Source organism: Lutzomyia longipalpis, chromosome 3 (genome assembly GCF_024334085.1).
Source record: "Lutzomyia longipalpis isolate SR_M1_2022 chromosome 3, ASM2433408v1".
NCBI lineage: Eukaryota > Metazoa > Arthropoda > Insecta > Diptera > Psychodidae > Lutzomyia > Lutzomyia longipalpis.
Genome location: NC_074709.1, coordinates 23105365 through 23130928, shown reverse-complemented (window position 1 = coordinate 23130928; position 25564 = coordinate 23105365). Strand labels below are relative to the sequence as shown.

Below are 25564 nucleotides of genomic sequence, written 5' to 3'. Positions count from 1 at the left end.
TTGCAAAAGAGGAATTCCCTACTTTTGTAGAATTTGAAGAAGCCACTCTACATATAATGAGAGAGATCAGAAAAGATAAAAAGGGATGGTGGTGTTCGATGGAGCTCCAATCTCCTCAAGAACCAAATTCCTGGATATGTTTGTAAAAAACGAGACGACGTCGAATAATCTCATCACCCTCCATGGTATGCTGACTGATCTTATCCACAAATATTATTCAAGGAACATTTATGGTGGGGAAAATAGTGCATTTTGCTTATCTTGCTTAATTCTTTGTAGCATAGACACATTAAGATAGTTTATTTATCGTTCAAAGAGTTTAACGATTAGTAGATCCGCCGAAAAAGCAACGACAGTTTTGTATATGCCTCCAACCAAAGTGGTCAGAGTTTCTTGAGAATTTTTTCACAACAACGGCGCCCAAGTAAGACTAAAATTAATAATTAATTTTAAGAAATTTTAATAAAAACAAAACTAAAGAAAAAAATTAATTTTTCAGCTTAAACCCTCCCAAAAATGACTACTGAGGCTCTTTTCAAGAATCTGAGCGTATGCGGGAGCGATGGAAATAAGTGCACGCATTTCATTTCAATTCCCTTCAGAGATGAGAGCCTTAAGCATTCATTCGATGCCTTTCGCGCGGATTTGCTGGAAAATTCGGGGAAGTATCGCTTGGATAGGGAAATTGTCCAGAAAACAACTAAGCTCCACAAGACAATTATAAATCTTAATCTCCCTGAAAAGGAGGATGTTGAGCTTGTAAAGAAAGTACTGCAGGAGGAGAAGGAAGCTCTGAAGAAAATTCTCGATGGGGATGACGCGACAGGCAAGCCAAGGAAGAAGCATGTGATCATCAAGGGACTCAAGTACCCAAGAAATATGATGCGTACTCACAGCTTGTATGCCAACATCACTTCACCAACAATTAATAAGATTATGCATCATCTTTTGGCGGCTCTTCAGCGCTCAAAGGTCAAGGTGCTCACCGATGCCCGATCATTGCCAACAATTAACCAGATTGTGGTGATTTCGGACAATTTACTTACAACGGAGACGAAGGTGCCGTCCAAAGACTATACCTTCAATCCTGGACCCATTATGAGCGCATACAAAGCCTATAATTTCGGAGAGTTCGATATCACGGAGATTCACTTATCTCGTAGGTCAAAGTACGGCCCTGATGGGTTCTACGAGGCAGAAGACATCCTTGAATTCTAAGGAAAAATTCCCCTTTTTGCCGTAATCATCCTAATTGTCCTTAAGCGGTTCTTATTCAAAACCTTTACCTGTTTAGTGATAGTTTTGGTTTCTTAGAAAGAAGAATTTTCCTAAAGATTCTTTACCTGGAACTTAGAATTATTATATGTCTCTGAGAATAAATGAAATAAGGAAGATTTTATGCCTAAATTCCTGTCTACCTGCTCAACACTGAAGAGAAAATAAATATTTCTGAACTAAATTAATTCTTTTCTTAGAATTTCCCTTTTTGTTCTCCCTGGATGGATTCTTTTCCTGAATAAAATATTAAATTGAGATAACGAACAACCAAGCAGAAAAAGAAAACGCAGTCAAGCACCGAAAGGAAAAATTTTTCTTCGCAGTGTACCTACTTTGAAAAATTATTTTCTCATCAGAAATGAGTTAATTAAAACCACAAAACCAAAAATGATTTGGATATAAAGACTAAAATGTTCTTTATTTAACTCTCTAATTACTATACAAAAAAAATAATTAAAAAGAAAAAACAAAATCATCTCAAATCATCATTTTTTTGTTTAATTTCTTTTATTCTTTTAGATTACGATATTCAAATATTATTTTAATCATGTTCTCATCCTTCCAATCATTTTTGTGTAAGAATACAATTTACATTTTTTTCTTTATGGTATATTCAATTTATTGAAAAATAATTTAATGTTTTTTTTTTGCCAATAGCATTTTCCACTATTTTTCCCAAATTTTTTCAAAAAGAAATTATTGTTAAAAATATTTTTTTTTACTATGAATTATAAAGCAACAATATAATCATTTTCTCACATTTATAAGATAGCTATAGATACTTTTTAGCTGTGATTCTTTCGAAGAAAAGAATAGCACAGCTTCTGTGTACCACCTAAAATGCAATGTTGTCCGATCGGGCTCAAACTTGGTATGAGCACGAATTAGGGTCCCCACATTCCAAAAAACGTATGCTCCAAAAAACTTTTCCGGCCGTCCGTCCGTCCGGCCGGCCGGCCGTCCGTCCGGCCGTGGTATAAAGCTTAATTGCAAGAGAACGGTAATAGATAGAGACTTGCGGTAAACGGCAAAGTTTATATATCGACTGGAAGACGTCCGATTATGAAGTCAAATCCACCCCCCCACCCCTCCGTCCGCCATTTTGGAACACCCCTAAATTTTGTTTTCACTATATCTCAGCGCCTGTAATAGCTAAAAATCTGAAATTTTGATATGTTGTAGGGGCCATCAAGACCTTTCCAACGACACCTCATTTTCGAAAATCGGTCAAGCCGTTTAGTCAATATGGCCGCCACAATTTTTCATTGAAAATCGACCATAACTCGAGAACGGCTTGACCGATTTTGATCAACTCAAGCTCAAATGAAAGCTCTCAGCAAGCCCTACAACTTTCTAGAACATCCAAAGTTTCAAAAGTGACCGCTAGATGGCCAAAAATCAAAAACAAAATTTTCGATTAGTTTTCGATGAATATCTCGAAAACTGTACGATAGATTTGGATGAAATTTCAGTATGTTATAGTTGACTATATTATCTAGCTCCATGTCAAAAATGAAGAAAATCTATGTCGCCGTTCTCGAGATATAGCCTTCCAAAGTTGGCATGTCATATCTCGGGTTCTACAAGTCCGATTTTAATCAACTCAAGCGCAAATGAAAGGTTTCGTGAAGCCCTACAAATGTCTAGAACATTGCAATTTCGAGAAATGACCGCACGAGGCGCTAAAGTCAATATTTTGCATATCCAAAATTTTTAAGTCTAAATATCTCAAAAACTGTACTGTGCATTTCGTTAAAATTTCAGTATGTTTTAGCTGAGGTCAAGACCTCTCCAACAACAGGTTATTTAAGAAAATCTATGGAGCCGTTCAGGAGATATAGGTGTTTTAATTTTTTATTTAATCAATACGCAAACTCTTTGGCGCCCCGCGAAGCGGGGCGCCTTATATATAAGGTATATGAATATAAATGCAGAGTAAAATATAACGGTAATATATAAATATATATAGTTGCATGTTTAATTAGTACGCTAACTATTTGGCGCCCCGCGAAGCGGGGCGCCTTATATATAAGGTATATAAATATAAATGTAAATGCAAAGTAAAATATAACGGTAAAATATAAATATATATAGCTACATGGTACAGATTAAGGAGAAAAGGGAATGTACATGGTAAGTTTCACTTACGGGCTGTGATTCTTCCTTCAGAGGCCAAGTTAAATATATGTAAATGCAAAGTCTAATAGATAGCTGCAGAGTATGGATTAATCAGAAAAGGGAATGTACTGGTAAGTTTCACTTACGGGCTGTGATTCTTCCTTCAGTGATCAGTCTAAGTGTGATATTTGATATAAGTTTGGTGGTGCAAACTCTGGGGGAAGGATGACTCGCGCCACGAATCACAGCCAATGCGCGAGTTAGCCTTCCCCCAGAGTTTGCACCACCAAACTTATATCAAATATCACACTTAGACTGATCACTGAAGGAAGAATCACAGCCCGTAAGTGAAACTTACCAGTACATTCCCTTTTCTGATTAATCCATACTCTGCAGCTATCTATTAGACTTTGCATTTACATATATTTAACTTGGCCTCTGAAGGAAGAATCACAGCCCGTAAGTGAAACTTACCATGTACATTCCCTTTTCTCCTTAATCTGTACCATGTAGCTATATATATTTATATTTTACCGTTATATTTTACTTTGCATTTACATTTATATTTATATACCTTATATATAAGTTTCTTGTATAATAGTTAGTTTTTTTTTTTTAATATTTACTGTCTCGATAAAATCTTCTCGGCTTATCTCTCTCTTGGTTTTCTTGAGGGGATATTACACAGAAAAAAAAAGAAAAATTATTTAGGAATGCCTTTATAATTGTTTTGACCGTTTTTTAGCTTTCTTTTTGTTGTTTTTTTTTGGTGTCACATCTCACTTGCAGAAGATTCTTCTTTTTTTCTTATTATTTTCCTAAATCTCCCGCAATTTTTTTGCAATAATGTTTATTTTTTAAATTTTATTTGCGGTGTGAATGAAAAAAAAACTTATTCCTTAGCAAACACACCATCTCATTTTACATTGGACCATCTATTGTGCTAGTTTTGAGAGTACAATAGTAAACGCTGCGTGCGAAGAGGAAGAGTGAGATAAGAAAAGCTCCAATGTAGGCGACATACATCCCTCCATGAGCCTGCAATAAAAAACAGATTATTTTAATCTTAAATCAAGGAAGATTTTCCGTTTTAGCTTAAAAGGGAATTAGGAAAAAATCTTCAATTAAACAACTTCTTTAATAAAATCTCTTGGGTCTGATGAAGATAAGGTGGTAGGAAACGAATTTTTGAAGCAAATAATTCTCCTCTTTGATTAAAGTTAACGAAACATTAGTTCTCCCAATTTTAAGGTGAAAAGTTGCCCCAAAATACTTAAGATAAAAATTATTTATCTCAAATAAAGAAGAAATTAGAGAAATTGACCATTTAATTCCATTTGATTGAAGAACCAAAAGGAAGTGTGCTTATTTGTGCAAATTGGCCTTATCAAGGGCGATAAGTCTGCGTGAAAGATGATCACACAGCTATTGGGGTTTGAAAGTGATACATGTAACACAATACAACAACACAATGACTGATGAATGTGTCGCGCTCTCTGTACATTAGAGACAAATATAGTGCATTGATAAGTACATCAAGCAGTGATTTATCTCCTCGTCAAATGGTCAACATGGATTATGTGGACTGGACGGACATGCGGATGGAGCAAGTGCACTGAGTGGTCGTCAAAATAAAGATTGAGAAGAGTGTGGTGGACTTACCGCAGCATATGAGTATGTACCAGCTGTAACACCAATTCCTATGACGAGAAAGACAACACCAATGATGAAGAATATAATGCCACGGCCACGCGAGAATTCAGAACCAACAGAAGACACTTTCCGGCAATGGGGGCACCGTGCAAGGGCATTGTGAAGTGTATTGAACTGCAAAAAGAAAAAAAAGCCAAAAATTTATTAATTTATCAAAAGAACTTTTTTTTTATACAAAAAAAGAAAGAAATCTTAAAACAATGAAAATTTTAAAAGAATTTCAAAAGAATTTTTCATTGTTTATAAAGAAAATAAGCTTCACAGTGGTCATACATACTATATCTTTGGTTTGATAAATATTTACCCGAATTCCTCATTATCAGAGAAATGGTCATAAAATACAGAAACAAGGCACTAAAATTGACAAGGCGTGTACGATATGGGTTTCAAAATAGACCTAAAAGATTTTATTTATTTGCTAATTGTATTGATCTAAGTAAATTGCAGCATAAATTGAACTCTTCTCTGGAATATAGCCAAGCCATAACATACCCTTGAAATCTTAAAAAAAAAACTTAAGAAAACTAATGCATTTTTTAAGATAATTCTTTTAAAGCAGACAGTTAATTAATTAATTTATTTTTCAATTTTAAAATGGTCTAAATAAGCAAAAATAAAAGTTTAAAAAAAAAAAACTTTAATAATACTTAAAGACATTGAAAATTTTGAATGAAAATAACAATGAAAAAAAATTTTGAAAGAAGCCAAAAAATGTTATTGCAAAATTTCCATTTTGTGGGTATTTTGGAATTTTGACCAACTTTGACCTCAACTTTTACATGAAAGATAAATTATTTATTCTTAAGACCCCGAAAGATAAAAAAAGAAAAAAATCTCAATGTTAGTTTGAATCTTGATCGATTTTTGAGGCTTCCTCAAACATGTTGTTTCTTCGAAATTATTGGCTTCTTTCCTTTTTAATTTTCAGAAGTTTCTTCAGAAAAAATAATTCAATAAAAAATGCTTAATGATCTCGTTTAAAAATCCCCTTTTTTTTTAAAGAAAAAAAAACCTTTTCAGTAAAGGCAAAAATTGTACAAAAATTACTTTGAGAAGGCAAAAAAAGGAATGCCAAGGGCACGCGGTGTTCCCAAGCGGTCCCCCATCCAAGTACTAACCGCGCCCGATGCTGCTTGACTTCGGTGATCGGACGAGAACCGGTATGTTCAGCATGGTATGGCCCTTGACGAGAGCCTCCAGCTTTGTAGATGGATCATATTCTGCGTGAATTAGAAGATTTTCCCAATTTTTCAATTAAATTAATTCAATAATTTAAGAAGAGTTCCTTAAGACGCTGCAAACTTTCCAAGAAAATCTCAATCTCTCAAATCAATGTGATCGATGTGATCGACATGATCTCTAAAATTCCAAAGATCGATTAAAACTTTTAAATTGCATTGATTTGTTCCTTAAAATTTTGAGAATCTTTCCTATTTCGCTGAATGTCCTCCATCTACAAAGCAGGAGGCTCTCGTCAAGAGCCATACCATGCTGAACATACCGGTTCTCGTCCGATCACCGAAGTCAAGCAGCATCGGGCGCGGTTAGTACTTGGATGGGGGACCGCTTGGGAACACCGCGTGCCCTTGGCATTCCTTTTTTCATATTTTTTTCTTTAAAGCTATTCCTTCCCATGAAAATTGAAGTCAAAACATTAAATTAAATAGAATAAATATTACAAATTAAATATTCCACGAAAAGTGTATAAAAGCAACATTAAAATGTCCTTAATATTATGCTTTCTATCTATGTAATGACATCATACAGTCTCTTATAATGTGCCCACAAATAAAAAACTCCGCAAATGTTTTCAACCCCTTTTCGACCCACATTCGCAATGCTTCCTAAATAAAAAAAAGACGATAATCTTTGACTTCATGACTAATTTTTCGTCGCTCAAATAAACATAAATATTTTTTTTACCTTCGTGGTTAATTTCTCGTGTAAAAAATACATTGTTTACCCATAGAAAAATATTTTAAAAATGTCTTAAAAATATGATAAAACATGTAGTTTAAGAGAAATATTTAAATCTCTCTGTCGACGTAGTTTAATATTGCAGAGGGATTTAATAAGATTTTGAAGCATTTGACCCGTAAATTGATCCCATAATTGATTTATAAATCGATAGCAGATCAAACTAGTTGTGCGAAAGCTCAAAAGTTTCAACCTGAAGTTCTTCGGAATTCACTCAAGAATTTTGAAGAATGATTGCTAAACAAATGAGAAAGGGTTGATAGCTTACCAGAAAAGTATCGGAGCAGTGGCCACACGTGACGCGACACATTCCCGGCATGGAGGGGACAGGCGGTGTCACGGGGCTTGGAGCCAAATTGATGATCCTCTTGCAGTTGGGACGAGGGCATGCGATGCGCTGGGATGAGCTCTTACAGATGAGGAGACAGTTGCATGGGCAGCGCACGTACTTCTTGCCAGGGGGCGCGTTCCGGATGGGCGTCGCTTCGCCGCATTGATTGCACTTCACAACATGCTGATCCCGCTTGAATGTGATGTCAATCATGCCCTGGCATACGCGGCACGTTACCATCGGTACGGCACCCGCTTGGAAGGAGGGCGGGAGCTCCCCGGGGCCAATGGACGACGTTGTCGTTGAATTGGCTGCAATGTGAAGTTAGAGGGCTTCTCGTGAGAAATCGATTTATCCCCAAACTGTGTCCCCATTATGCTGAGGCACAAAAATTCCCCAACACCAAGACTTCTTTGCCGCCGAAAAAAAGTTCCTGATAGTAACCCCTTAGCTATCTTGACCACGAATGAGTCATTCAAACAAAGAATTTCCCCCCGTTGAATAGAAAGCTTTATAATAGAGCAACAAACCTTGGGCGTTCTTCTCAACATCCCCATCATTTCCATTGTAGTTTACTGTAGTGTCGCCCTGGAGTAAATGCTGAGTCTCCGAATCATCCATCTTTCAGCTGACTTGCCTCCTGTGGCGGTGTGTACACAAATTATGCTTCAGGAAGCTTCTCTCCCAAAAAAGGAAAGTTCTTCTCAAAACAATGGGATGCAACCAAATCCCGTTCACTTTGAGAAAATTACCCCAAAACCCGCGATTTTCCACCAAGTACTTCACACTTTTTGCAAAGTGGGCAAAAACATGCTTCCCACAGCGTTTTTTAGGGAGGAAAATGGCACGATTTTATTGCCCTTAACTTCCAACACCAGAAGAAATTCAGTGAAAATGACAATAATTTTGCGGAGTTTGACACAAAGTGCAACTTTTCTTCTTCTTTTTCTCATTTCTGTTTGCATGTCAGTGAGCTGAACCGAAAATTTTAGGAGGCGGATTTTTAAAAATTTTACTTCTCTTGATGATTTTTCTGGCTTTTCCGGCTTACTCCCCATTCTTGCAGGATAATTCCGGGAGAAAAATTTGTGGAAATGTAATTGTTGTATTTTTTGCAATGCCTCTTTTGGGACACCCTCATACACATTTCGTACAACTAACAGTGGGCAATTCAGCCGACGCAAACAGTAGTGCAATAGCGGCTGATTCAGCCGACGATAAACAACGCGTAAGCTCAAACAAAAAAAGTGTGAAAAATCCCCCAAAAACCCTGAAATTTTGCACATTCAGCCCCAATTAGTTTACATTAGTTACATGCAAATTGCTAATGGGTTGTTTCAGTAGTAAGACAAGCCCCGGGCACGAGCCCACAGCAGACCGGGGATGCACAGACATTTGTTGGCTTTGTATTTACATATTCTTCTGGATTCTTATGGTAAGTTCAGCTGGCCACTCCTCTATTTCGCATCCGCGCTCTCTTAATTACTCCCTCCGCCGGTTGGAATGTAATAATTAGCGCGTGAGGAATGTCTCATGAGGTTACGTCATTCTATGTTCTTCTCCCCATATAGATTATTGTTGCCGTATTCTCCTTTGTCTATGGCAATCCCATCCGCCTAATTAATGGCTATGACAGCTTCGGGAATACCTGTGGCATTCGGAACAACGAGAAATTCAACGAAATCCCCCTGTCCGGGATGAACACAATCGACAAGCCCTACGTGTTCTTCCTGGATATGAAGGAATTGCGGCAAACGCTGAAGATTTGCGTCAACAAATGCCCCAATCGGGAGATTGGCACAAAGAATGATCTCTGGGATGAGCATCAGCGTCGTGGCAATACACTCTGCCGGTATGACTTCAATATGTCACTGCTGCTTCAGCCAGAACCACGAGATGCTCAGTATATGCATCTCCTGGGTCCCTGTCCACCACTTCCGGTGCACGAATCCACGCCCGTTCTCCATCGATGCGTACCCACGGGTAAAAATGCCCCTGGGAAGCAAGTGCGGGATGCGTATGATCTGCTCAATTCATGGGGTTTGGCACAGCAATTGCTCAGTGATTTGTACACAACATGGCCCCTCATTGTCATCATCTGCATCCTGGCATTGGGTAAGTGAAGAGTGAGAGGAATATTCGCATGTTTTCCCACAACATCGATGTACACAATTTCCGCAAAGTCACGGAGCGGAGAGCCCTCGTTTGGCTCATCCAAAAAAAATAGAACAGACGGGAACCTCCTCTGCGCATTCTCCACATTTGAATAATGTACAATTTTGATTGAATTCCAAGATATTACGAAATGGGGCGGAGAGGAGGGTCAGGGGTCAGTCAACTTCTCCCCACTGAGGACAAAGGGAGAATTGTTATGTTTTTTTTTTGGGAGTATCTCCCTCAAAGTAGTTTGACTCTGTTTTTTTTTTAACAGACACTCCCCCGAAATAACAAAAGGATTCGGGTCGATTGAGTCAATTACATCCTTCTTTTATACTTTAGTCATTTATAATGTAATCCATTAAGACTGCAACAAAGCTCTATTATTTCATTATACAAATAAATTGAAGCTCAAAGAAGCTTTTTCAGCGATGGATTTTGCATTTTTTTAGACCATTTTTGCTGGGGTTTTTCGTAGAAACGGATAATTTAAAATGCAAACAAACTTATTCATTCACTTTATGTAAGAAAGAAAATATTGAAAAATTAGAATTTTGCAAAACTTCTTTTACGTTTCGAAGCAATAACTTAATTTTCTGAGATTTCTTTGAAGACCAAAAGACAGTTATCAACCAGCTTGACCAAAACTTTGCTGTTTAACCCTTTCGTGTCCGAAACATACGGTTTTCACATCAAAATATTCATTCTATAGATGATTTTTAAGAATATTTCTCACTCAACGTTTTCGTTTGATCTACTTAACGTAAATTCAACGCATTTCTATTTTAGAAAAACAATATAATTCATTCAGATTCGAAAGTATGACTCTAAGAACGCGAAAGGGTTAATAAAATTAACAGAGATTTCTCGTAAAATCTACAATTCCTTTTTATCAAATTAAAAAATATTTCTTTTTCATTGCAGTTTTATCAATTGTCATGATTGCCATGCTCCATTGGCTCACGAAGATTGTCTCCTGGCTGATTTGCTTGTTTGTAGCTCTGTGCAGTATTGCACTGACTGTAATCCTGTGGTGGACGTACTACAGTATCAAGCACAAGCAAGAAGTTGAGTCAAAATACTCCCTGCTGGAGGAACTCCTACGCAATGAGACTGCTATTTATGCTCTGGCCATCATTGCCACACTCGTTATGATCTTCCTCATTATGGTGATTTACTTTATGCGTACGCAACTTGGGGGTCTTTCGGCACTGTTTGAGGAGGCAGGCAAATGTATGCTTTCCCTTCCGGGTCTTGCTGGACCACCACTCCTTGCATTTGTTGCTCTTAGCATTTTTCTCGCCTTTTGGGTTCTTGTTGTCATCTGCCTAGCCACAGCCAACTATCCCGGGAAGAATTCCTTACTCCCCTTTGCTCAGTTGGTTACCCACAATGAAAGTGGTGTGGCAAGTGTGGAGAAGAATTACACCAGTCCGGATTTCAAGTGTAAGTTTCAGCATTAAAAAAATAGAAAGTTTGCAGAATTTTTTCTAATTGAATTTTCATCCTAATATAGCTCTGAAAGTTGTGGAATATGTGGATGCAGAATGGCTCAAGAGGATGCTCTGGCTGTACTTGATTGGATTAATTTGGACAAGTGAATTCATATTTGCCTGCCAGCAACTCACCTTGGCAGGTGCGGTGGCTTTTTGGTACTTTGGAAAGCACAAAGATAGCCCAGTTTTGCAAGCTATGAACAAATTGGTGAAATATCATTTGGGATCTGTTGCCAAGGGAGCTTTTCTCATTACAATCTTCAAAATTCCACGCCTCATTCTAACTTATCTCTACACAAAGTAAGTAAAATACCTCCTGCTTATTATAGAAAATTCTGATTGCTGATTTACTCTTCTCTACGAAAAAAAAAAAACAGACTAAAACGCGGTCAGGATGATGGATCTCAATGTGCTGCCTGCTGCGTCAAGTGTTGCGTATGTTGCTTCTGGGGCTTGGAGAAGTTTATTCGATATTTGAATCACAACGCCTACACTGTTATTGCCATTGAGAGGATTAACTTCTGCCCAGCAGCTGGTATTGCGTGGAATGCCATGATGTCCAATGCACTCCAAGTGGCCACAATAAATGGAATTGGGGACTTTATTCTCTTCCTGGGGAAGCTGGCAGTTGCCGGGGTTTGTGCATTAATTAGTATTCTCATACTAAAGGATAGCAATGAGGTTAACTTCTATGCAGCTCCAGTTATTTTTATCTCCATCTTTGCATTCTTTATTGCACACGTCGTGCTATCGCTCTACGAGGTATTTTTTGTTGTTAAAATTCCTTTAATTTGTTGGAAATGCTAATACGGAGGATTTTTATAGATTGTCGTGGATACGCTGTTTCTCTGCGTGTGTGAAGATCGTACCATTAATGGGCACAATGGACGCTGGAAGGAGAGCAATTTGGCTAAACTACTGGGTGAAGAACCAATTGAGCGTCAAGCAGTTGAGGAACGAATGCAAGCCACTGAAATGACCCCAATCACGAAGGAACCCTTCAGTTCCCACAACGCCTAAGACAACACATTGAAGAAAAAATTCCATGTCGTGAGTTAATTTTGGTGTAATATTGTAACATTTTATTATTATCATAGTGTTACAATCAAAGTCCAGTTCTTCACAGTATTCCTCACCCACTAAAAGATAAATTCACATAATTACTTCATGCGCATAATAATCATTCATCTTTTTTTTTTAATAATTCATCAAATATTTAACAAAAGTATTTTTAAGGATATTTAGTAATATACCCCATTGGTAAAAGATTATTCCCTCGAATTAAATTTCTTGAAAAATTTATAACAGAGATTTTATACAAAACAAATAAATAAATAGAGAAAGAAAGAAATAGTTAACAGAGCTTCCAGATAAATAAATAAAGGGTTTGTACGACCAGCTTAATCAACAATGAGAAATTATTATTATTTTCTACACCATAATTAATGCAGTTAACTAACCTGCTTGGCTTTATAGGTCGCAGTGTTTGCGACAGTATACAGCTAAGATCTTAAATTATGTCTAAAATATTATTTTGTCTCATTCACATTAACTTTGCATTGAAGCTCTAATAGTAGAGCCTTCGTGCAAAGTTATTTTGAATACAATCTCCTACAATTCAGTACAGTGCAAACCCTTCAATTAACTTGGTCCACCAATAGAATTGTGCTTCAAAGAAACTTTGGCTGATATTACTTACAAATCAAAAGATTACTTAAAAGCATAAAAAATGTTGCACATTTTATTAATGTTAGATTATATAAAATATTTTTACTCAATGTTTGAGATATAAAAGAAAAATAAATATTTGTAACTTTTTTGTCTTGTACACAATTTTAATAAAAATTGATATATATCGATATAACTTGTTCTTTACTTCTATGGGATGAAGGTTGGATAGGGGAAAGAAAAGACCCAACAATGGAATGAAAAATCTTCGTTTTTTTATCCAAAGAAATTTTAATCTGAACTATCTTCATCGGAAGATTCATCAATTTCTTCATTTTCATCATTTTGTTCCACATCCTCTTCATCTTCTGAGCTATCATCGCTGGATTCTTCGTTCTCTTGGCTAGCAATCATGGTGGCCTTCTTCGTGGGATTCACGCAGTAAACTTCATCTGTCTCATCGGCTTTGTAGGCTTTTTCGGGTCTCTTTGCCTCCCTCGTGAGTTTCTGTCCAATTCTATTTTCATACCGCGTACTGGCTTGCTTCCGAATCATCTGACGATACCTCGCTGGGCTCACGTAGTCGGGATTCTCCCACAGAGCAACACCTCCGAATGATCCATCGAAGATTTTGACGGGATTGAGGACAAAACGTGGCCCAATTTCAACGAGTGCCCCATCCTCGGACAAAATCTGGAAGTTTCTGAACCAAATCCGCTTGTCCATGTAGGCAAAAGTGTACACATGATCGACAAATGGTTGACTCTTGGGATGGAAGTTTGGTACCCCAAATATCTGTGTCAGCAATTCCCGCAAGAGCTTAAGGTGAGGCAATTGGCTGAAGTTGGGATCAAATGAGAGAAGTGGCCGTGAGCCTTTTAGACAATTCCCCGTCATCTTCAGCTCTCCCATTGTGTGGACGTTCTCCACGAAAAACTTCACACTCGGCCCCTCGGGAACATTGGCAATCCACATGTAGAGATCCATTTTGCGGCGTCCCTCGAAGAGGATTGCCTTGTTGCAGTGCTTCATCGTGCACATCTCATTGAGCACTCCGAGGGTTTTACTTCGTTCCATTTTTGACTCTTCCCGATGATGGGGCATCAGTGTCTTGATGTCACGCATCAGATGACGATCTCTGTGATTGATTCCACGGGATGCGAGAACCAGAACACGCTGCCTGTTGATCCATCGATCCTGTTTTTATCAATGAAACCACTCTGTTTATTTACATTCCGGGCATTGTTTTTGAGGTTAGAACTCACCTTTTTGGGAATTGGTTCATCGGATTTCCTTGACGGTGGCAACATATTCACTTCATCTTCCTTCTCTTCCACTTCCACCTTTTTCGGGTGTTTTCTTTTGCCCAATTTTGGTTTTCCCATATTTTTCTACGTGAATTTTTCCAACACGGTCAGCAAAACAAACGAAAAAACCACGTGCGATGCCGGGAAATGCAACAAAAGTGACGAGACGAACCGAATCGAACGACTTCGGCAATGTTCGTGTGCCATCGTAGAGGCAATCCCGGAAAATTCCATCATGTTCCGGAATTTTCCCCAAGAAATTAATTAAAATAAAAAAAAAAATACCCTCATAACTTTTTATTTTCTCCAATTGGCGTGACTATAGCGAATCTACAGAAGAATCTTGATGATTAAATGCACCTATGGCCTCTTCCAGGACGTGCTATTTCTTCGTTTTCACCCGGTCGACCATGTCATCGAAGGCATTGTCCTGGATGTTGAGCATGAGGCTGTTGCCACTGAGGTAGACCTTGTTCTGGGCATTGGCAATTGTCCGGGCAATACTCTGAGCCGCACGGATCTTACGCAATTTCAAGTAGCCAGGATTTTGACTCACAGCTACACCCAACATCTTGGCAGCTTCAGCTTCTCCCTCAGCCTGAACAATCTTCTGTTGCTTCTCCATCTTGGCGCGCTCAACGTAGAATGCTGCCCGCTGTGCTTCTTGCTGAGCAACCTGTTTGGATTCAACGGCTGCCGTGTATTCCTTCCCAAAACTGAGCTCAGTGAGGGAAACATCATCGAGGATGATGTTGAAATCCCGAGCACGCTCAACCAATTCCCGACGAATAAGAAGAGAGACCTGCTGACGCTGCGTAATTAACTGGGATGCATTGAATTTAGCCACAACGCTCTTCAGCACTTCATTACAGATCGAAGGGAGGACTTTCTCGTCGTAATCCAATCCCAATTGCCGATACATTGTGGGCAAATTGAGAGCATCTGGCCGGGAGAGGACTCGCAGGGAAATGTTGACCATCTGCAAATCCTTGGAGCCCGTTGGAGATGAGATCTTTCTCGGTCTGGAGCGAATGTCATAGATGATGGGGTACTGGAACCACGGGATTCGGAAGTGGAGACCTTCGGAGTAGATTTCTTTCTGGATTCCACCCAAGCGGCTGAAGATGATTGCTCTGTGACCACCATCAACTGTGTACATTGACTGTGCCACACCGTAAGCAGCTGCCCCGAGGGTGGCTACAACTTTGAGGGCAGTTGAAACTCCCGGTGGTCCGCCCTTTCCGAACTTGCCGGCAAACTCGTGTATTTTACTCTGTGCCATTTCCCAACTTTTTCCTCAATTTTCACACAGAAACTGCAATGATAAATGAAAATTTGTATTCTTTTCTTCACATTTGAGGAAAATTTAGTGGAAAATACCAACAATTCAGCACGTTTTTTGTGAAAAAACTGTCTTCACTGGAAAATTACACAACAAAAATGGCAGATTGACGAAGAATAGATACCGTGGACAGGTCCTACGACTTTCTGAAAAAGTCCGCGGAAAATCTACCGTGTGAGAGAGACAAGTGCGAGTGAGAGATTCATGATCTGAAATTAGCTTCGTCTCATTTTCTCCTCAGCTAACAGCGCCATAACTTGCAGCGGTATTTTTTGAAATTAAATCGTGAATTTTTTTGAGCGCTTTTTTTGACAACTCCGGCAGTTCATTCCGACTTCCTGACCAAGAATGTCGTCGTTCCCGGATAACTTGAAGACTCTCTTTGAGTACATTGAAGCCCACAAGGGGCAGTACGTGGAAACCCTGCGCGAAGCAGTGGCTATTAAATCTGTCTCAGCATGGCCAGATCATCGTGGAGAGATCACGAAGATGGTACACTGGACAAAGAAGGTGAGAAACTCCTAGTCATCCCAAAGAATTTCCATTATTCTACTTTTGTGCATTTTGGTGATCTTTTATAGAAACTAGAAGATCTTGGAGCAACAGTTGAACTGGCTGATGTGGGGAAGCAGACTCTCCCAGATGGTTCCCAGATTCCACTCCCGGAGGTTATTCTCGCATCACTGGGCAATGTAAGTTGGATTGTCCATTGAAATTCCAAAATGAGTAGCCTTTCATGACTGGCTTTCTCCAGTTCAGGTTGATTGTTCATTTAAAGCAAAAGTTATCTGTATTTTATGGACAGGAGAGTCAAAGACCAGTTAATTTCTTGTTTCCAAATTTGCTGCTCTGATGCAGCAGAAACTCCCACGATTTATTTTTTTTCCAAGAATATCTTCTCAAAATAAAATTACTCAACCCTTTGAGGATCATTGGGGCGGATAAGTTCTATTTTGTGTAATATAAGAGATTTTTTAAAAATTAATTTAAAGTTTTTTTTTGATTACAAAAGGACTCTCATGAGTAGTAAAGGATAAATATACCATTAAGAAAAAAATTCCAAACACGTTCTTTGGTAAAATATTCAATCCTCAAAGGGTTATTACTGCTTATTTGTTTATTCAACTCCGATTAAATATCCCCTTTGAACGCACTCGTCCAACAAAGTTTTATCTTCTCAGTCTTGTCTGGCTTGAGTGGCTTTTTCTCTGATAAAATTGGACGTTTACTGTGGGAATAATGAAAGCAAAATGCAATATGAGGAGAAATTGAATTAAAATGAATTGTTATCAGCTCTCATTTCAATTTGATTCATTTTTATTCTCTCTAAACAAAGAATTTTAAGGAAATAGTTTAAAATTATGAGAATCAAATATCAGAATAATTAATCGGAGTTGATCGTGCTTGTATTGGATGATTCATGATGTAAAGTAAACAAAGATTTTAAAGTAAATACAACAATTCACAATAAAATCATAACTTTCCTGCAATTTGAGATCTTTGTCCCTTTAAATGTGAGTCCCTTTAACCCTCGTGACGTCATTGTTTGCCTTTTAAGCTATATCCTATTGGCTAACTGATAAGAAATGCAATTTTAATTAAGAGAATAAAAGGGAATAGGATCAATGGGCTCTAATTCTAACTAAATACATAATCAGCAAAAATCTATTAGGAGCATATAAAAATTTTCCAAGTTTTATGCACAAAATAATTCCATTGCTATCGAGAGATTCCAAATAATTCACATACATTTGATAAGAGACTGATTCTCTCTTGTTAACAGCAATATAAATATAGTCTATGAGAGCTTGTACAATAGATAATCTCTCTTTGGCTGCGAGTACTTGAGAATTCCATGATTGATGGCTTTAAATGATTGCCTTCAGCACTACATTTTATCACTCAATGTGGGGGTAAATATTTTAGGATCCAGCACTGAAGACTGTGTTAATCTATGGGCATTTGGATGTGCAACCAGCACTGAAGGAAGATGGTTGGGACACAGAGCCTTTTGTGCTGACTGAGAAGGATGGGAAGATGTTTGGTCGTGGTGCAACTGACGACAAAGGTCCCGTTATTTGTTGGCTGCATGCCATTGAGGCTATGCAGGCGCTCAAACAACCCCTCCCGGTGAACCTCAAGTTTGTCTTTGAGGGCATGGAGGAGAGTGGTAGCGAAGGTCTCGATGATCTCCTCTTTGCACGCTCTGGGACATTCCTCAAGGATGTTGACTATGTCTGCATCTCTGACAACTACTGGTTGGGCAAGGAGAAGCCCTGCATCACGTACGGACTTCGGGGGATTTGCTATTTCTTCATTGAGATCGAGTGCGCCAAGAAGGATCTGCACAGTGGAGTCTTCGGTGGGAGTGTTCATGAGGGCATGGCTGATTTGGTTTACCTCCTCAATACCCTTGTGGATGTTCAGGGACACATCCAAATTCCCAATGTCTACCGCGAAGTAGCTCCACTGTTGCCGAATGAGAAGGAAATCTACGAAGGAATTAGCTTCGATCTCAATACCTACCGCGAGGATCTTGGTGCTAAACAACTACTCCATCGTGAGGATAAAGTTAAAACCCTTCAGCATCGTTGGCGCTTCCCCAGCTTGTCTATTCACGGCATTGAGGGAGCTTTCTATGAGCCAGGGCAGAAGACTGTCATCCCACGGCGTGTTGTTGGGAAATTCTCCATTCGCATTGTGCCAAATCAACAACCGGAGCAAATTGAGGCGTACGTGAAGGAGCACGTTGAGGCCAAATGGCGTGAACGTGGCTCACCAAATCACATGAAGGTCTACATGGCGCACGGTGGGAAACCCTGGACTGAGGATCCCAATCATCCGCACTACCAAGCAGCCCGTGAAGCTGTTAAGCATGTCTTTGGCGTTTATCCAGACATGACACGCGAAGGAGGTTCAATCCCGGTTACACTAACTTTGCAACAGGCAACGGGGAAGAATGTTATCTTGATACCCGTAGGGGCTGCAGATGATGGTGCTCACAGTCAGAATGAAAAGTTGGATCTTCTCAACTACATTCAAGGGGTGAGTTTTCTGATTTTTTTTCTCTATTTTACAAATTCTTAATGTTTGAGTTTTTCATTGAATTGATTAATAGTAGATTATGCATAATAGAGGAAGTTGTTGTTTATGCGGTAAAAATTAGACAGACAATCAAACCGCAAACTTATTTTGTCTGTAAGAAGAATGGGTCAGTTGATATGGGAAATATGTATATAAGTATTAAAATTCCCACGCCATGGAAGGGGGAATAAGAGGGAAAAATACACTATTTGGGGGAAAAATTAAAGTTTATGAAAAATCGCACAGTAAATGAAAATATTTTCCTGAAGAATACCTTCTATACTTCACATGAAAAAAGCATCTATAGGCTTCACTAATTTACCCAACTTATAATTACAACAGAAAAGATAAATCTCTTGCATTTTACTTTAAATGAGAAAAAAATCAAAATTCGATCATTTATCAATTTTTCTTACAAATTCACCTTAAAAATACCTCTAAAAATAAATCCCAAAACACCCCGCGTATCCCAAAACACCCCATCTTACGGTACTATTTTATTCGATTTTATTATCTTTCATTTCTTGTTATAAGAAAAGCATAAACAATGTTCTATTATAACACCCTTATTGCTATCTTAAAGAAAATTTTTAATATAGGGAAAATAGTCCTTATTAGAGGGAAAAAGGATACTTTTCCTTGACTAATGTTAGAAAAAAAAGCCTTTTCAGTAAAGGCAAAAATTGTACAAAAAATACTTTGAGAAGGCAAAAAAAGGAATGCCAAGGGCACGCGGTGTTCCCAAGCGGTCCCCCATCCAAGTACTAACCGCGCCCGATGCTGCTTGACTTCGGTGATCGGACGAGAACCGGTATGTTCAGCATGGTATGGCCCTTGACGAGAGCACCCTGTCTTGGAGACGGAGGACATTCAGCGAAATACGAAAGATCCTCAAAGATTTTTAAGAACAAATCATTAAAATTCAAATTTTAATCGTTCATTTGAATTTGTTGAACTTTAGTGATCAAGTCGATCACATTGATTTGAGAGACTGAGATTTTCTTGGGAAGTTTGCAGCTTCTTAAGGAATCTGAACGGACTATTTCATCCTAAAAATTAAATCTTAAAGAAAATTATTGAATTAATTTAATTGAAAAAAAAATGGGAAAGTCTTCTAGCTCACGCAGAATATGATCCATCTACAAAGCAGGAGGCTCTCGTCAAGGGCCATACCATGCTGAACATACCGGTTCTCGTCCGATCACCGAAGTCAAGCAGCATCGGGCGCGGTTAGTACTTGGATGGGGGACCGCTTGGGAACACCGCGTGCCCTTGGCATTCCTTTTTTCATATTTTCTTTAACACTTTGTTTTGCAGCCTTTAGAATAAAATATGTGTATTGAAGCAATTTTCTGAAGAGTTGTCTTTTTCGAGCCGTTTAAATCACTTAAAGATGAATTTTTAGACTTTGATACACTAACAATCCTCAGATAAGATTTATGCAAATAAGAGTTTGAGTGCGAAAATCCCCACCAAAAAATTTCAAACAAATTACTCATTTTCTTATCAGTTCTGGTGAAAGTTTCTCCACAAAGATATTAACAATGTTTTTCACTTTTCTTTCCAGACCAAACTCCTGGGTGCCTATTTGCACGAAGTTGCTCAGCTAAAGTGAAAAACGGGAAAATGCGCATTTTGTTTATAAATTAAATCCCAGTTTGATTTTTTTGTTGGCGCACGCATAAAAATGCATCACATTTTAATAAATAAAAAAAGAAAATATATTTATTTTTAGTTTTCAATCTCAGTTCCAGTTAATGGTGGTTCAAAAGATTTCCCATTGCAGGGGCAGAAGGTGCGAGTGGGTGAGGAACGACAAATGTTGCAGTTGTTGGCACAAAAATCCGGTGGACATTTCTGTTGCTGTTGCGGTGACACGGCAAGTACACGACTTTGGGCTAAAGCCTGGAGATGAGGACGGAAACGTCTGCCACAGTGAACTTGGAATTTTACGGCATCCACAAAGTAGAAATGCTCCTCAATGGGACCCACGATCACTGTGAAGTTGTGATAGAAGTTTCGGCCAAAGAGAAAACCACCACGAATGCCAGATTCAACTCTAAAATGCGTCACTCTCAACTTCCTTTCGGGTCCAATTGATTTTAATTCCAATTTAAGGGATTTTGCGTACTGTGGGAGGTAAATTATTCACAAAGATCACATTCTGCAACGTTCCTTTTAGGATCATTTTGCTGTATGTACTGAGAATTCAACTCACCCACATGAAGTGATTGAATGCTGGTGGACCAATGAGGTATTTGGCGAAATGCTTGGAATCTTCGCGATTCTGTAGCTCCTCTTCATCCATATCCACGATTTCTTCCACTTGAACATTCGTATTTGAGCCCATTTGTGGCTTAAAATACACAAATGCCACATCTAGTTTCACAATTTCGCGCCGATCCATTGCACTGCGTTTCTCAACTGCAACTACACTGCATGTGCCCTATGGTAGAGCATTTGCAAGACGTTCTCTCTACCTGAGCCCAATGGGCAGAAGTGAGTGTGTGAGCACATTCGGATGGCATTTAATCGGTTTTCGCACCATTTGTAAACAAACACGGAGAAATTTGTCGAAAAATTGTTAAAGCACAAAATGACCATAAATCACCGCAGGAAGAGGGCATTTCTCATATGCGAACTATACGCAAACAGATGCTAGAGAAAGGGTGAGTGATAAGAAGTCCAAAAGTTTCAAGAAATTATCTTGCAAAATTTCTGAAGCTGTTAAGAGGAGAATTTTGCAAAATTCATTGAACACTTTAAAGAAGAATAAATTCTAACTTGAAAAAAAATCCATTTGAAAGGCATTTACCAAAAAAAGAAGGAGGAAGGACACACCGCACTAACATCCATAAAAATTCCCGGAAGGAATGTACTGAAAAACACTCAAAAAGTGCCAAAAGAACAATGCTACGGATTGTTTCTGGCGGTGTGTAGCATGGACAAAGGAACAGCAATGAAGCACATACAAGGACTTCCACGGATAGCTAAGAGCATGAAGTCTGAGCTGGGAATTAGCGTGTTTTTTTTTACATTCCATTGCTGTGAGTCATAAAAAGAACCCTTTTTAGCTTATTTATGTATTTTTTTTTCAAACTAGACAATTATTACTCAAAAAAAAAACTTTCAAACTTGCACGTTGTATGTTGCTGCAATACTCATTGCGACCAAACATCGCCGTATTTATTTTTCTGTCCTGACGCCGATACATCTGGTGCAGCTTCCCGCGGCGGGAGTGGTTTCCTCTCCACAAGAGGTGGTGGTGATGGTTCAGCTGGTGCCCCTCCACGCATTTTCCTCATGTACTCCTCGCGATTCTTCTGCCGTAGCTCATCGTAAGTTGTGGAACTTTTGGGCGGATCCAGAGGCAAGTTATCCTCGAATTTCGTTATTGGAGCTATTAAAAAAATATAATTTCAAATTAAATTGAGAATTTAGCAATGGGATGATGCGTTAAACAACATATAAAGCGTTTCATTGATGCCCTTCGCAAACTTCACTTACAGCTCTCAAAAGAAAAAGAGAAAATTTAATACAAACCCGGCTTTGCTTCTGCTTTTGCGTTGGAAAAAAAAACAAAGAAAAGAATAAAAAAAGAATTTTAAGTGATTCTCTTGAGCTGATTTAATGAGAATTTGAAAAAGACTTGAATTTTACTAGTTTATGATCCCTTTAGTTTAGAGGGAAGACCGTGAAGAATCCAGAGCTAATTTCCCATCAGATAATTAGCCCAAACTAGCAGTTCTTTAATGAATAAAAACGTATTTATTATTAAGATACTCACCATCGAGATTTGGCCGATAAATATCATCCAGTTCAGCATTAGCAGGTCTGTCAGTATCTAAATTGAGTGCACTGGAGCGATTCTATACAATAAAGAAGAAATTAAGAGAATCTTTAAAGTTCCAGCCAGAGAGAAGATCTCAATTACCTGCCGATAGGCTTCATCGCTATAAGAGTCCGTTGTTGTATTCCCAAATGGTGGAAGAGCAAGTCCAGTACCAAATCCCTGATCTGGAGTTAATCTAAAAGAACCAAAATGTATTAAAAAAATTATATCAATATTTCCGGATATTATCCATTTTAGGAAATTCTCCTCACCCCTCGTACAATCCGCCCCTCTTGCGTTGCTTAAGCACTTCGGCGAGTTTGGAGTTGGGGAGTTGCATGAGTTTCTCTGCACACTTCTTTTGGTAGCTGAATTTGCCGGCAAAGTATCCCACAATGACACCAAGGCAGACCTTCGGCACAGCACCCCATCGTGAGTTTGGCTTCAGAAAACCTCTTTTCACGCCAAAGTACGCCGCCAATCCCAAAGCGGTGCCAAGTGGAAGGGATCTCTGATAGAAGCTCTCCATGTTACATTCCTTCAGGACTCTCAGTTCATCAGCGGAGAAGTGATAATTTGCCTGGAAAAAAGCAACATCATCATTGATTGATTAATAGAGATTCAAAACATTCTTTACCAGTGGATGGCGAGGACGTTGATGACGTTGATCATCTGGAAAGCCCCCAGGTCCAGGGGTAGCTGGGTATGGTTGCTGACCAGGATTTGCCATGATTACTATGTTAATCCGTGAGTATTTCTCAATTTAATCTGAAATTTCACAACAAAACACTTGAGAGAAAAAAATTCACACATCAAGTTATTTTTCTCACCAGAGGCGCCACTTGACACAAAGTTGATTCAATTGCCCAAAAATCGAAAAAAGGCGGGAAAATGTGTGATCGCTGTGATCGAGCATCCTGGAGATCTTGAATGAACATCTTTTTCTTTTCATTCATTTAATTAAAAAACAAGCGCTCAATTTCAAGCCGTAAGGAATAAGTTCAGAAAAGTATCTTAACTGTTCTAAAAATTTTCCTGAAAATAAAAATTAAATGTTTGATGTTTTCATACCTTTGCAAAATATAATAATTGCACGCACCATCACGCTCTTTTGCTCACGCCAATATCACTGCCACGTGTGATGGCACGAGGTGAGCACAGGCGAAATTATAATTAATTAGCCATTTGAATGGTAGCCAAAAATGTGCTTCATTAGTTAGAGTCGAAGGTGCTTCGTGGATACTTCAACTGCACCGCACGACCGAATCCCACTGATTACTCAATTAACTCCCTGAGATTTCACAGGAAATTGACAAAAATATGCCACATAACTATTCATCAGATGCCTGAGAATATTTATGTGTGAGAAGACGGAAGTTGTAGCCAATATTTTGCGGGCAATTGATTGCCATTTATGCAGTCAGATGAGTTAATTAGAATGGGGATCACATTCGATTGCTCTATCACTTGATCATTAACGATGATCTTGAACTTGATGCGTTATGAAAATGTCAGTTAATTCAAAAATTACATGATAATAAAAAAAATAGGATTTAGAATCATTTTTGGTGATATTCTGGGCGATCTTGTTTTTTAATTTTCAACCGATCGACGAAAAAAAGGAAGAAAGTGTCATAAAACATTATTTATTGTTCCAGATTTTATTTTATTTTATTGTTATTCCTTGTTGGAATAGAATTTAACGTAAAAAGACGAAATTGAGATTTTCTCTGTTTGAATCGTTTGAATGTTTTATGCTGTTAGAAAAACGAGAAAAACTGAACGATCTCGAACGATCCTTAAACCACGCAACTTTTTCATTTGTTGACAACTTCACTTCACTCGATCAAGCTAAATTCGGCTGCTAATTGATTTTGGAAAGTGTTTAGTTCAGACAAGTTTGCTTTGAAAAATTGCAATTAAACAGCTTTACACCTGTTAAACGCAATCCAGACAGTTTTTATCTTTCAAGAAAAAGGTAAGGAACGTAATATGAACTATTTTATTTATACTTTAAAATGCAAAAATTGGTTAAACGGGTTAAACATTGTTTGGCTTTTCGACAGACGCTCCAAGATTGACTTGATCCCCAAGATGGCTGATAATATAACGAACAATCGGAAGAGGAAACATCGTGATCCACATGTTGCTGGAGGTGCTGCTGAGTACCAAGACGATTTCCTGGATAGTCCGGATTTTATGACTATCATTGAGATGGTGGAAATGTTGTTTGAAAATCAGGGAAACATGTACAAGTTACTTGATGCCTATTTAAACAATGTAAATCATCATAAATTGAAGAAAGCTAAGACCGACTTCCAGAAGCTGCAGAACAAGTACCACGAGGAAAAGCGAGCTATGAGTAAGGCAATGTCGAATCTGAGTGTGAACATGGGGAACCTTAAAGATTGTGCAGGAAAACTCTTTGGTAAGTTGCTTTTCAAGCTTTGCTCATTTATCATTGTTTTATGATGTAAAAAAGTTTGTTTTTTTTTTTAATTTTATACTTTAGATTTGAAAACTATTTCTTAGATCTATTTGAGGCTCAATTTGAAGAAAGGGAGGATCTTCATCGCAAATTGAATAAAGCTCACGAGGATAAGATTATGTTACTTCAGGGGCTACAGTTGGAGCAGCAAATGAAAATGTCTCTACTAGGAATGTTAAAGAACAAATTAGAGACGTATGAGGTGAATCGGTTAGTTTTGTATATTTTACATTTATTTCTCATGATCTGTAAATAAACTAAGTTTTCTTCTTTTTTCTGTAGAAAAATGGACCAGGCTAATAACGCTAAGCGATCAAAATCTTCGGCACGCTAAGATTCCAAGACTACCAATAATTAACAGTTGAATTTATATGATCAATTCTTCGATCACTTCCAGAAAAAAAAATGAATATGATCCAGATAGAACTGCGCGATGAAATAAATATTTGATTTTCATTAATTTTTTGGCACTCAGGCTTTGTCCTTTATGCAGATCAATTGAGATCGTTCAATGATGATCATTCGTATTAATCACTTTATATGAATTAACAATGTTGCTTGAAAATGAATAAAATTAAATGAGAAATTTGGTAGAAATCCAACATTTATTTGCCTCCCCAAGAACGGAGACGATCTATCACCAGAATCTATCACGCAAAATCGCGCGGAATTTCCTGCTACAGCGCGGCCCCACAAATAAAGCCGCGAGAGTTGTTTGTGATTAAACAATTAAATGGGCAATGGAAAGGCTTGCATTCAACCAAGCGATCTTC

The 25564-nt window shown here is 38.3% G+C and overlaps 9 protein-coding genes and 4 non-coding genes across 17 annotated transcripts; 6 read left to right on the top strand and 7 right to left on the bottom strand.

Moving 5' to 3' along the window:
• The first annotated feature begins 351 nt into the window (after nt 1-351).
• Nucleotides 352-1459, top strand: LOC129792855 (uncharacterized). The gene is made up of 2 exons (XM_055832236.1): nt 352-424; nt 500-1459. Exon 2 carries the CDS (start codon nt 517-519, stop codon nt 1216-1218), a length of 702 nt encoding a protein of 233 aa, XP_055688211.1. The 5' UTR covers nt 352-424; nt 500-516; the 3' UTR covers nt 1219-1459.
• A 2523-nt stretch (nt 1460-3982) lies between these two features.
• Nucleotides 3983-8380, bottom strand: LOC129792854 (type 1 phosphatidylinositol 4,5-bisphosphate 4-phosphatase). Its single transcript, XM_055832235.1, has 4 exons — nt 7948-8380; nt 7355-7728; nt 5059-5223; nt 3983-4434 (listed from the first exon to the last, which is right to left on the bottom strand). The coding sequence occupies exons 1-4, from the start codon at nt 8036-8038 to the stop codon at nt 4318-4320; spliced, it is 747 nt and encodes a 248-aa protein (XP_055688210.1). The 5' UTR covers nt 8039-8380; the 3' UTR covers nt 3983-4317.
• LOC129794351 (5S ribosomal RNA) lies at nt 6179-6297 on the bottom strand. Its single transcript, XR_008751019.1, has one exon. It is a non-coding gene; the product is annotated as a 5S ribosomal RNA (ribosomal RNA).
• On the top strand, nt 6583-6701 carry LOC129794364 (5S ribosomal RNA). Its single transcript, XR_008751031.1, has one exon. It is a non-coding gene; the product is annotated as a 5S ribosomal RNA (ribosomal RNA).
• Nucleotides 8381-8572: 192 nt separating the features above from the next.
• Nucleotides 8573-12929, top strand: LOC129792852 (choline transporter-like 1). 2 transcript variants are annotated; one of them, XM_055832231.1, is made up of 7 exons: nt 8596-8852; nt 8989-9532; nt 10499-11020; nt 11091-11370; nt 11448-11832; nt 11896-12120; nt 12307-12929. In XM_055832231.1, the coding sequence occupies exons 1-6, from the start codon at nt 8745-8747 to the stop codon at nt 12088-12090; spliced, it is 2034 nt and encodes a 677-aa protein (XP_055688206.1). In that variant the 5' UTR covers nt 8596-8744; the 3' UTR covers nt 12091-12120; nt 12307-12929. The 2 variants fall into 2 exon arrangements, with proteins under 2 accessions (XP_055688208.1, XP_055688206.1); XM_055832233.1 differs by having other exon boundaries at nt 8573-8852; nt 11896-12929.
• An 80-nt stretch (nt 12930-13009) lies between these two features.
• LOC129792853 (ribosome biogenesis protein BRX1 homolog) lies at nt 13010-14223 on the bottom strand. Its single transcript, XM_055832234.1, has 2 exons — nt 14004-14223; nt 13010-13935 (listed from the first exon to the last, which is right to left on the bottom strand). Exons 1-2 carry the CDS (start codon nt 14121-14123, stop codon nt 13030-13032), a joined length of 1026 nt encoding a protein of 341 aa, XP_055688209.1. The 5' UTR covers nt 14124-14223; the 3' UTR covers nt 13010-13029.
• Nucleotides 14224-14327: 104 nt separating this feature from the next.
• LOC129792848 (prohibitin-2) lies at nt 14328-15534 on the bottom strand. 2 transcript variants are annotated; one of them, XM_055832226.1, is made up of 2 exons: nt 15430-15534; nt 14328-15360 (listed from the first exon to the last, which is right to left on the bottom strand). In XM_055832226.1, exon 2 carries the CDS (start codon nt 15325-15327, stop codon nt 14428-14430), a length of 900 nt encoding a protein of 299 aa, XP_055688201.1. In that variant the 5' UTR covers nt 15328-15360; nt 15430-15534; the 3' UTR covers nt 14328-14427. The 2 variants fall into 2 exon arrangements, with proteins under 2 accessions (XP_055688201.1, XP_055688200.1); XM_055832225.1 differs by having other exon boundaries at nt 15426-15533.
• A 91-nt stretch (nt 15535-15625) lies between these two features.
• On the top strand, nt 15626-20195 carry LOC129792846 (cytosolic non-specific dipeptidase). Its single transcript, XM_055832223.1, has 4 exons — nt 15626-15897; nt 15969-16079; nt 17314-18432; nt 20039-20195. Exons 1-4 carry the CDS (start codon nt 15736-15738, stop codon nt 20084-20086), a joined length of 1440 nt encoding a protein of 479 aa, XP_055688198.1. The 5' UTR covers nt 15626-15735; the 3' UTR covers nt 20087-20195.
• LOC129794385 (5S ribosomal RNA) lies at nt 19192-19310 on the bottom strand. The gene has a single exon (XR_008751050.1). It is a non-coding gene; the product is annotated as a 5S ribosomal RNA (ribosomal RNA).
• LOC129794384 (5S ribosomal RNA) lies at nt 19631-19749 on the top strand. Its single transcript, XR_008751049.1, has one exon. It is a non-coding gene; the product is annotated as a 5S ribosomal RNA (ribosomal RNA).
• A 7-nt stretch (nt 20196-20202) lies between the features above and the next one.
• Nucleotides 20203-20878, bottom strand: LOC129792319 (uncharacterized). The gene is made up of 2 exons (XM_055831229.1): nt 20690-20878; nt 20203-20601 (listed from the first exon to the last, which is right to left on the bottom strand). Exons 1-2 carry the CDS (start codon nt 20876-20878, stop codon nt 20203-20205), a joined length of 588 nt encoding a protein of 195 aa, XP_055687204.1.
• Nucleotides 20879-21538: 660 nt separating this feature from the next.
• Nucleotides 21539-23129, bottom strand: LOC129792849 (OCIA domain-containing protein 1). 3 transcript variants are annotated; one of them, XM_055832227.1, is made up of 6 exons: nt 22941-23124; nt 22576-22883; nt 22406-22499; nt 22259-22340; nt 22015-22029; nt 21539-21871 (listed from the first exon to the last, which is right to left on the bottom strand). In XM_055832227.1, the coding sequence occupies exons 1-6, from the start codon at nt 23031-23033 to the stop codon at nt 21633-21635; spliced, it is 831 nt and encodes a 276-aa protein (XP_055688202.1). In that variant the 5' UTR covers nt 23034-23124; the 3' UTR covers nt 21539-21632. The 3 variants fall into 3 exon arrangements, with proteins under 3 accessions (XP_055688202.1, XP_055688203.1, XP_055688204.1); XM_055832228.1 differs by having other exon boundaries at nt 22015-22026; XM_055832229.1 differs by lacking the exon at nt 22015-22029 and having other exon boundaries at nt 22941-23129.
• Nucleotides 23130-24130: 1001 nt separating this feature from the next.
• Nucleotides 24131-25362, top strand: LOC129792851 (uncharacterized). Its single transcript, XM_055832230.1, has 4 exons — nt 24131-24281; nt 24370-24731; nt 24836-25001; nt 25074-25362. Exons 2-4 carry the CDS (start codon nt 24398-24400, stop codon nt 25123-25125), a joined length of 552 nt encoding a protein of 183 aa, XP_055688205.1. The 5' UTR covers nt 24131-24281; nt 24370-24397; the 3' UTR covers nt 25126-25362.
• Nucleotides 25363-25564: the final 202 nt, after the last annotated feature.

Excerpts from the sequence above, each read along its gene's own strand:
- LOC129792855 (XM_055832236.1), top strand. The coding sequence starts at position 517 with ATGACTACTGAGGCTCTTTTCAAGAATCTGAGCGTATGCGGGAGCGAT.
- LOC129792854 (XM_055832235.1), bottom strand. The coding sequence starts at position 8,038 with ATGGATGATTCGGAGACTCAGCATTTACTCCAGGGCGACACTACAGTA. Across the intron at positions 5,224-7,354 it reads ACTGCTCCGATACTTTTCTG|TTCAATACACTTCACAATGC; the intron begins GTAAGCTATCAA and ends TTCTTTTTGCAG. Across the intron at positions 4,435-5,058 it reads GTACATACTCATATGCTGCG|GCTCATGGAGGGATGTATGT; the intron begins GTAAGTCCACCA and ends TTTTTATTGCAG.
- LOC129792852 (XM_055832233.1), top strand. The coding sequence starts at position 8,745 with ATGGGTTGTTTCAGTAGTAAGACAAGCCCCGGGCACGAGCCCACAGCA. Across the intron at positions 8,853-8,988 it reads TATTCTTCTGGATTCTTATG|ATTATTGTTGCCGTATTCTC; the intron begins GTAAGTTCAGCT and ends CTCCCCATATAG. Across the intron at positions 11,021-11,090 it reads CACCAGTCCGGATTTCAAGT|CTCTGAAAGTTGTGGAATAT; the intron begins GTAAGTTTCAGC and ends ATCCTAATATAG.
- LOC129792853 (XM_055832234.1), bottom strand. The coding sequence starts at position 14,123 with ATGGGAAAACCAAAATTGGGCAAAAGAAAACACCCGAAAAAGGTGGAA. Across the intron at positions 13,936-14,003 it reads ATGAACCAATTCCCAAAAAG|GATCGATGGATCAACAGGCA; the intron begins GTGAGTTCTAAC and ends TGATAAAAACAG.
- LOC129792848 (XM_055832226.1), bottom strand. The coding sequence starts at position 15,327 with ATGGCACAGAGTAAAATACACGAGTTTGCCGGCAAGTTCGGAAAGGGC.
- LOC129792846 (XM_055832223.1), top strand. The coding sequence starts at position 15,736 with ATGTCGTCGTTCCCGGATAACTTGAAGACTCTCTTTGAGTACATTGAA. Across the intron at positions 15,898-15,968 it reads TGGTACACTGGACAAAGAAG|AAACTAGAAGATCTTGGAGC; the intron begins GTGAGAAACTCC and ends GATCTTTTATAG. Across the intron at positions 16,080-17,313 it reads TTCTCGCATCACTGGGCAAT|GATCCAGCACTGAAGACTGT; the intron begins GTAAGTTGGATT and ends TAAATATTTTAG.
- LOC129792319 (XM_055831229.1), bottom strand. The coding sequence starts at position 20,878 with ATGGATCGGCGCGAAATTGTGAAACTAGATGTGGCATTTGTGTATTTT. Across the intron at positions 20,602-20,689 it reads CATTCAATCACTTCATGTGG|TACGCAAAATCCCTTAAATT; the intron begins GTGAGTTGAATT and ends TACCTCCCACAG.
- LOC129792849 (XM_055832227.1), bottom strand. The coding sequence starts at position 23,033 with ATGGCAAATCCTGGTCAGCAACCATACCCAGCTACCCCTGGACCTGGG. Across the intron at positions 22,500-22,575 it reads AGGGGCGGATTGTACGAGGG|ATTAACTCCAGATCAGGGAT; the intron begins GTGAGGAGAATT and ends TGGTTCTTTTAG. Across the intron at positions 22,341-22,405 it reads GCGATGAAGCCTATCGGCAG|AATCGCTCCAGTGCACTCAA; the intron begins GTAATTGAGATC and ends TTTATTGTATAG.
- LOC129792851 (XM_055832230.1), top strand. The coding sequence starts at position 24,398 with ATGGCTGATAATATAACGAACAATCGGAAGAGGAAACATCGTGATCCA. Across the intron at positions 24,732-24,835 it reads TTGTGCAGGAAAACTCTTTG|ATCTATTTGAGGCTCAATTT; the intron begins GTAAGTTGCTTT and ends ACTATTTCTTAG. Across the intron at positions 25,002-25,073 it reads GAGACGTATGAGGTGAATCG|AAAAATGGACCAGGCTAATA; the intron begins GTTAGTTTTGTA and ends TTTTTTCTGTAG.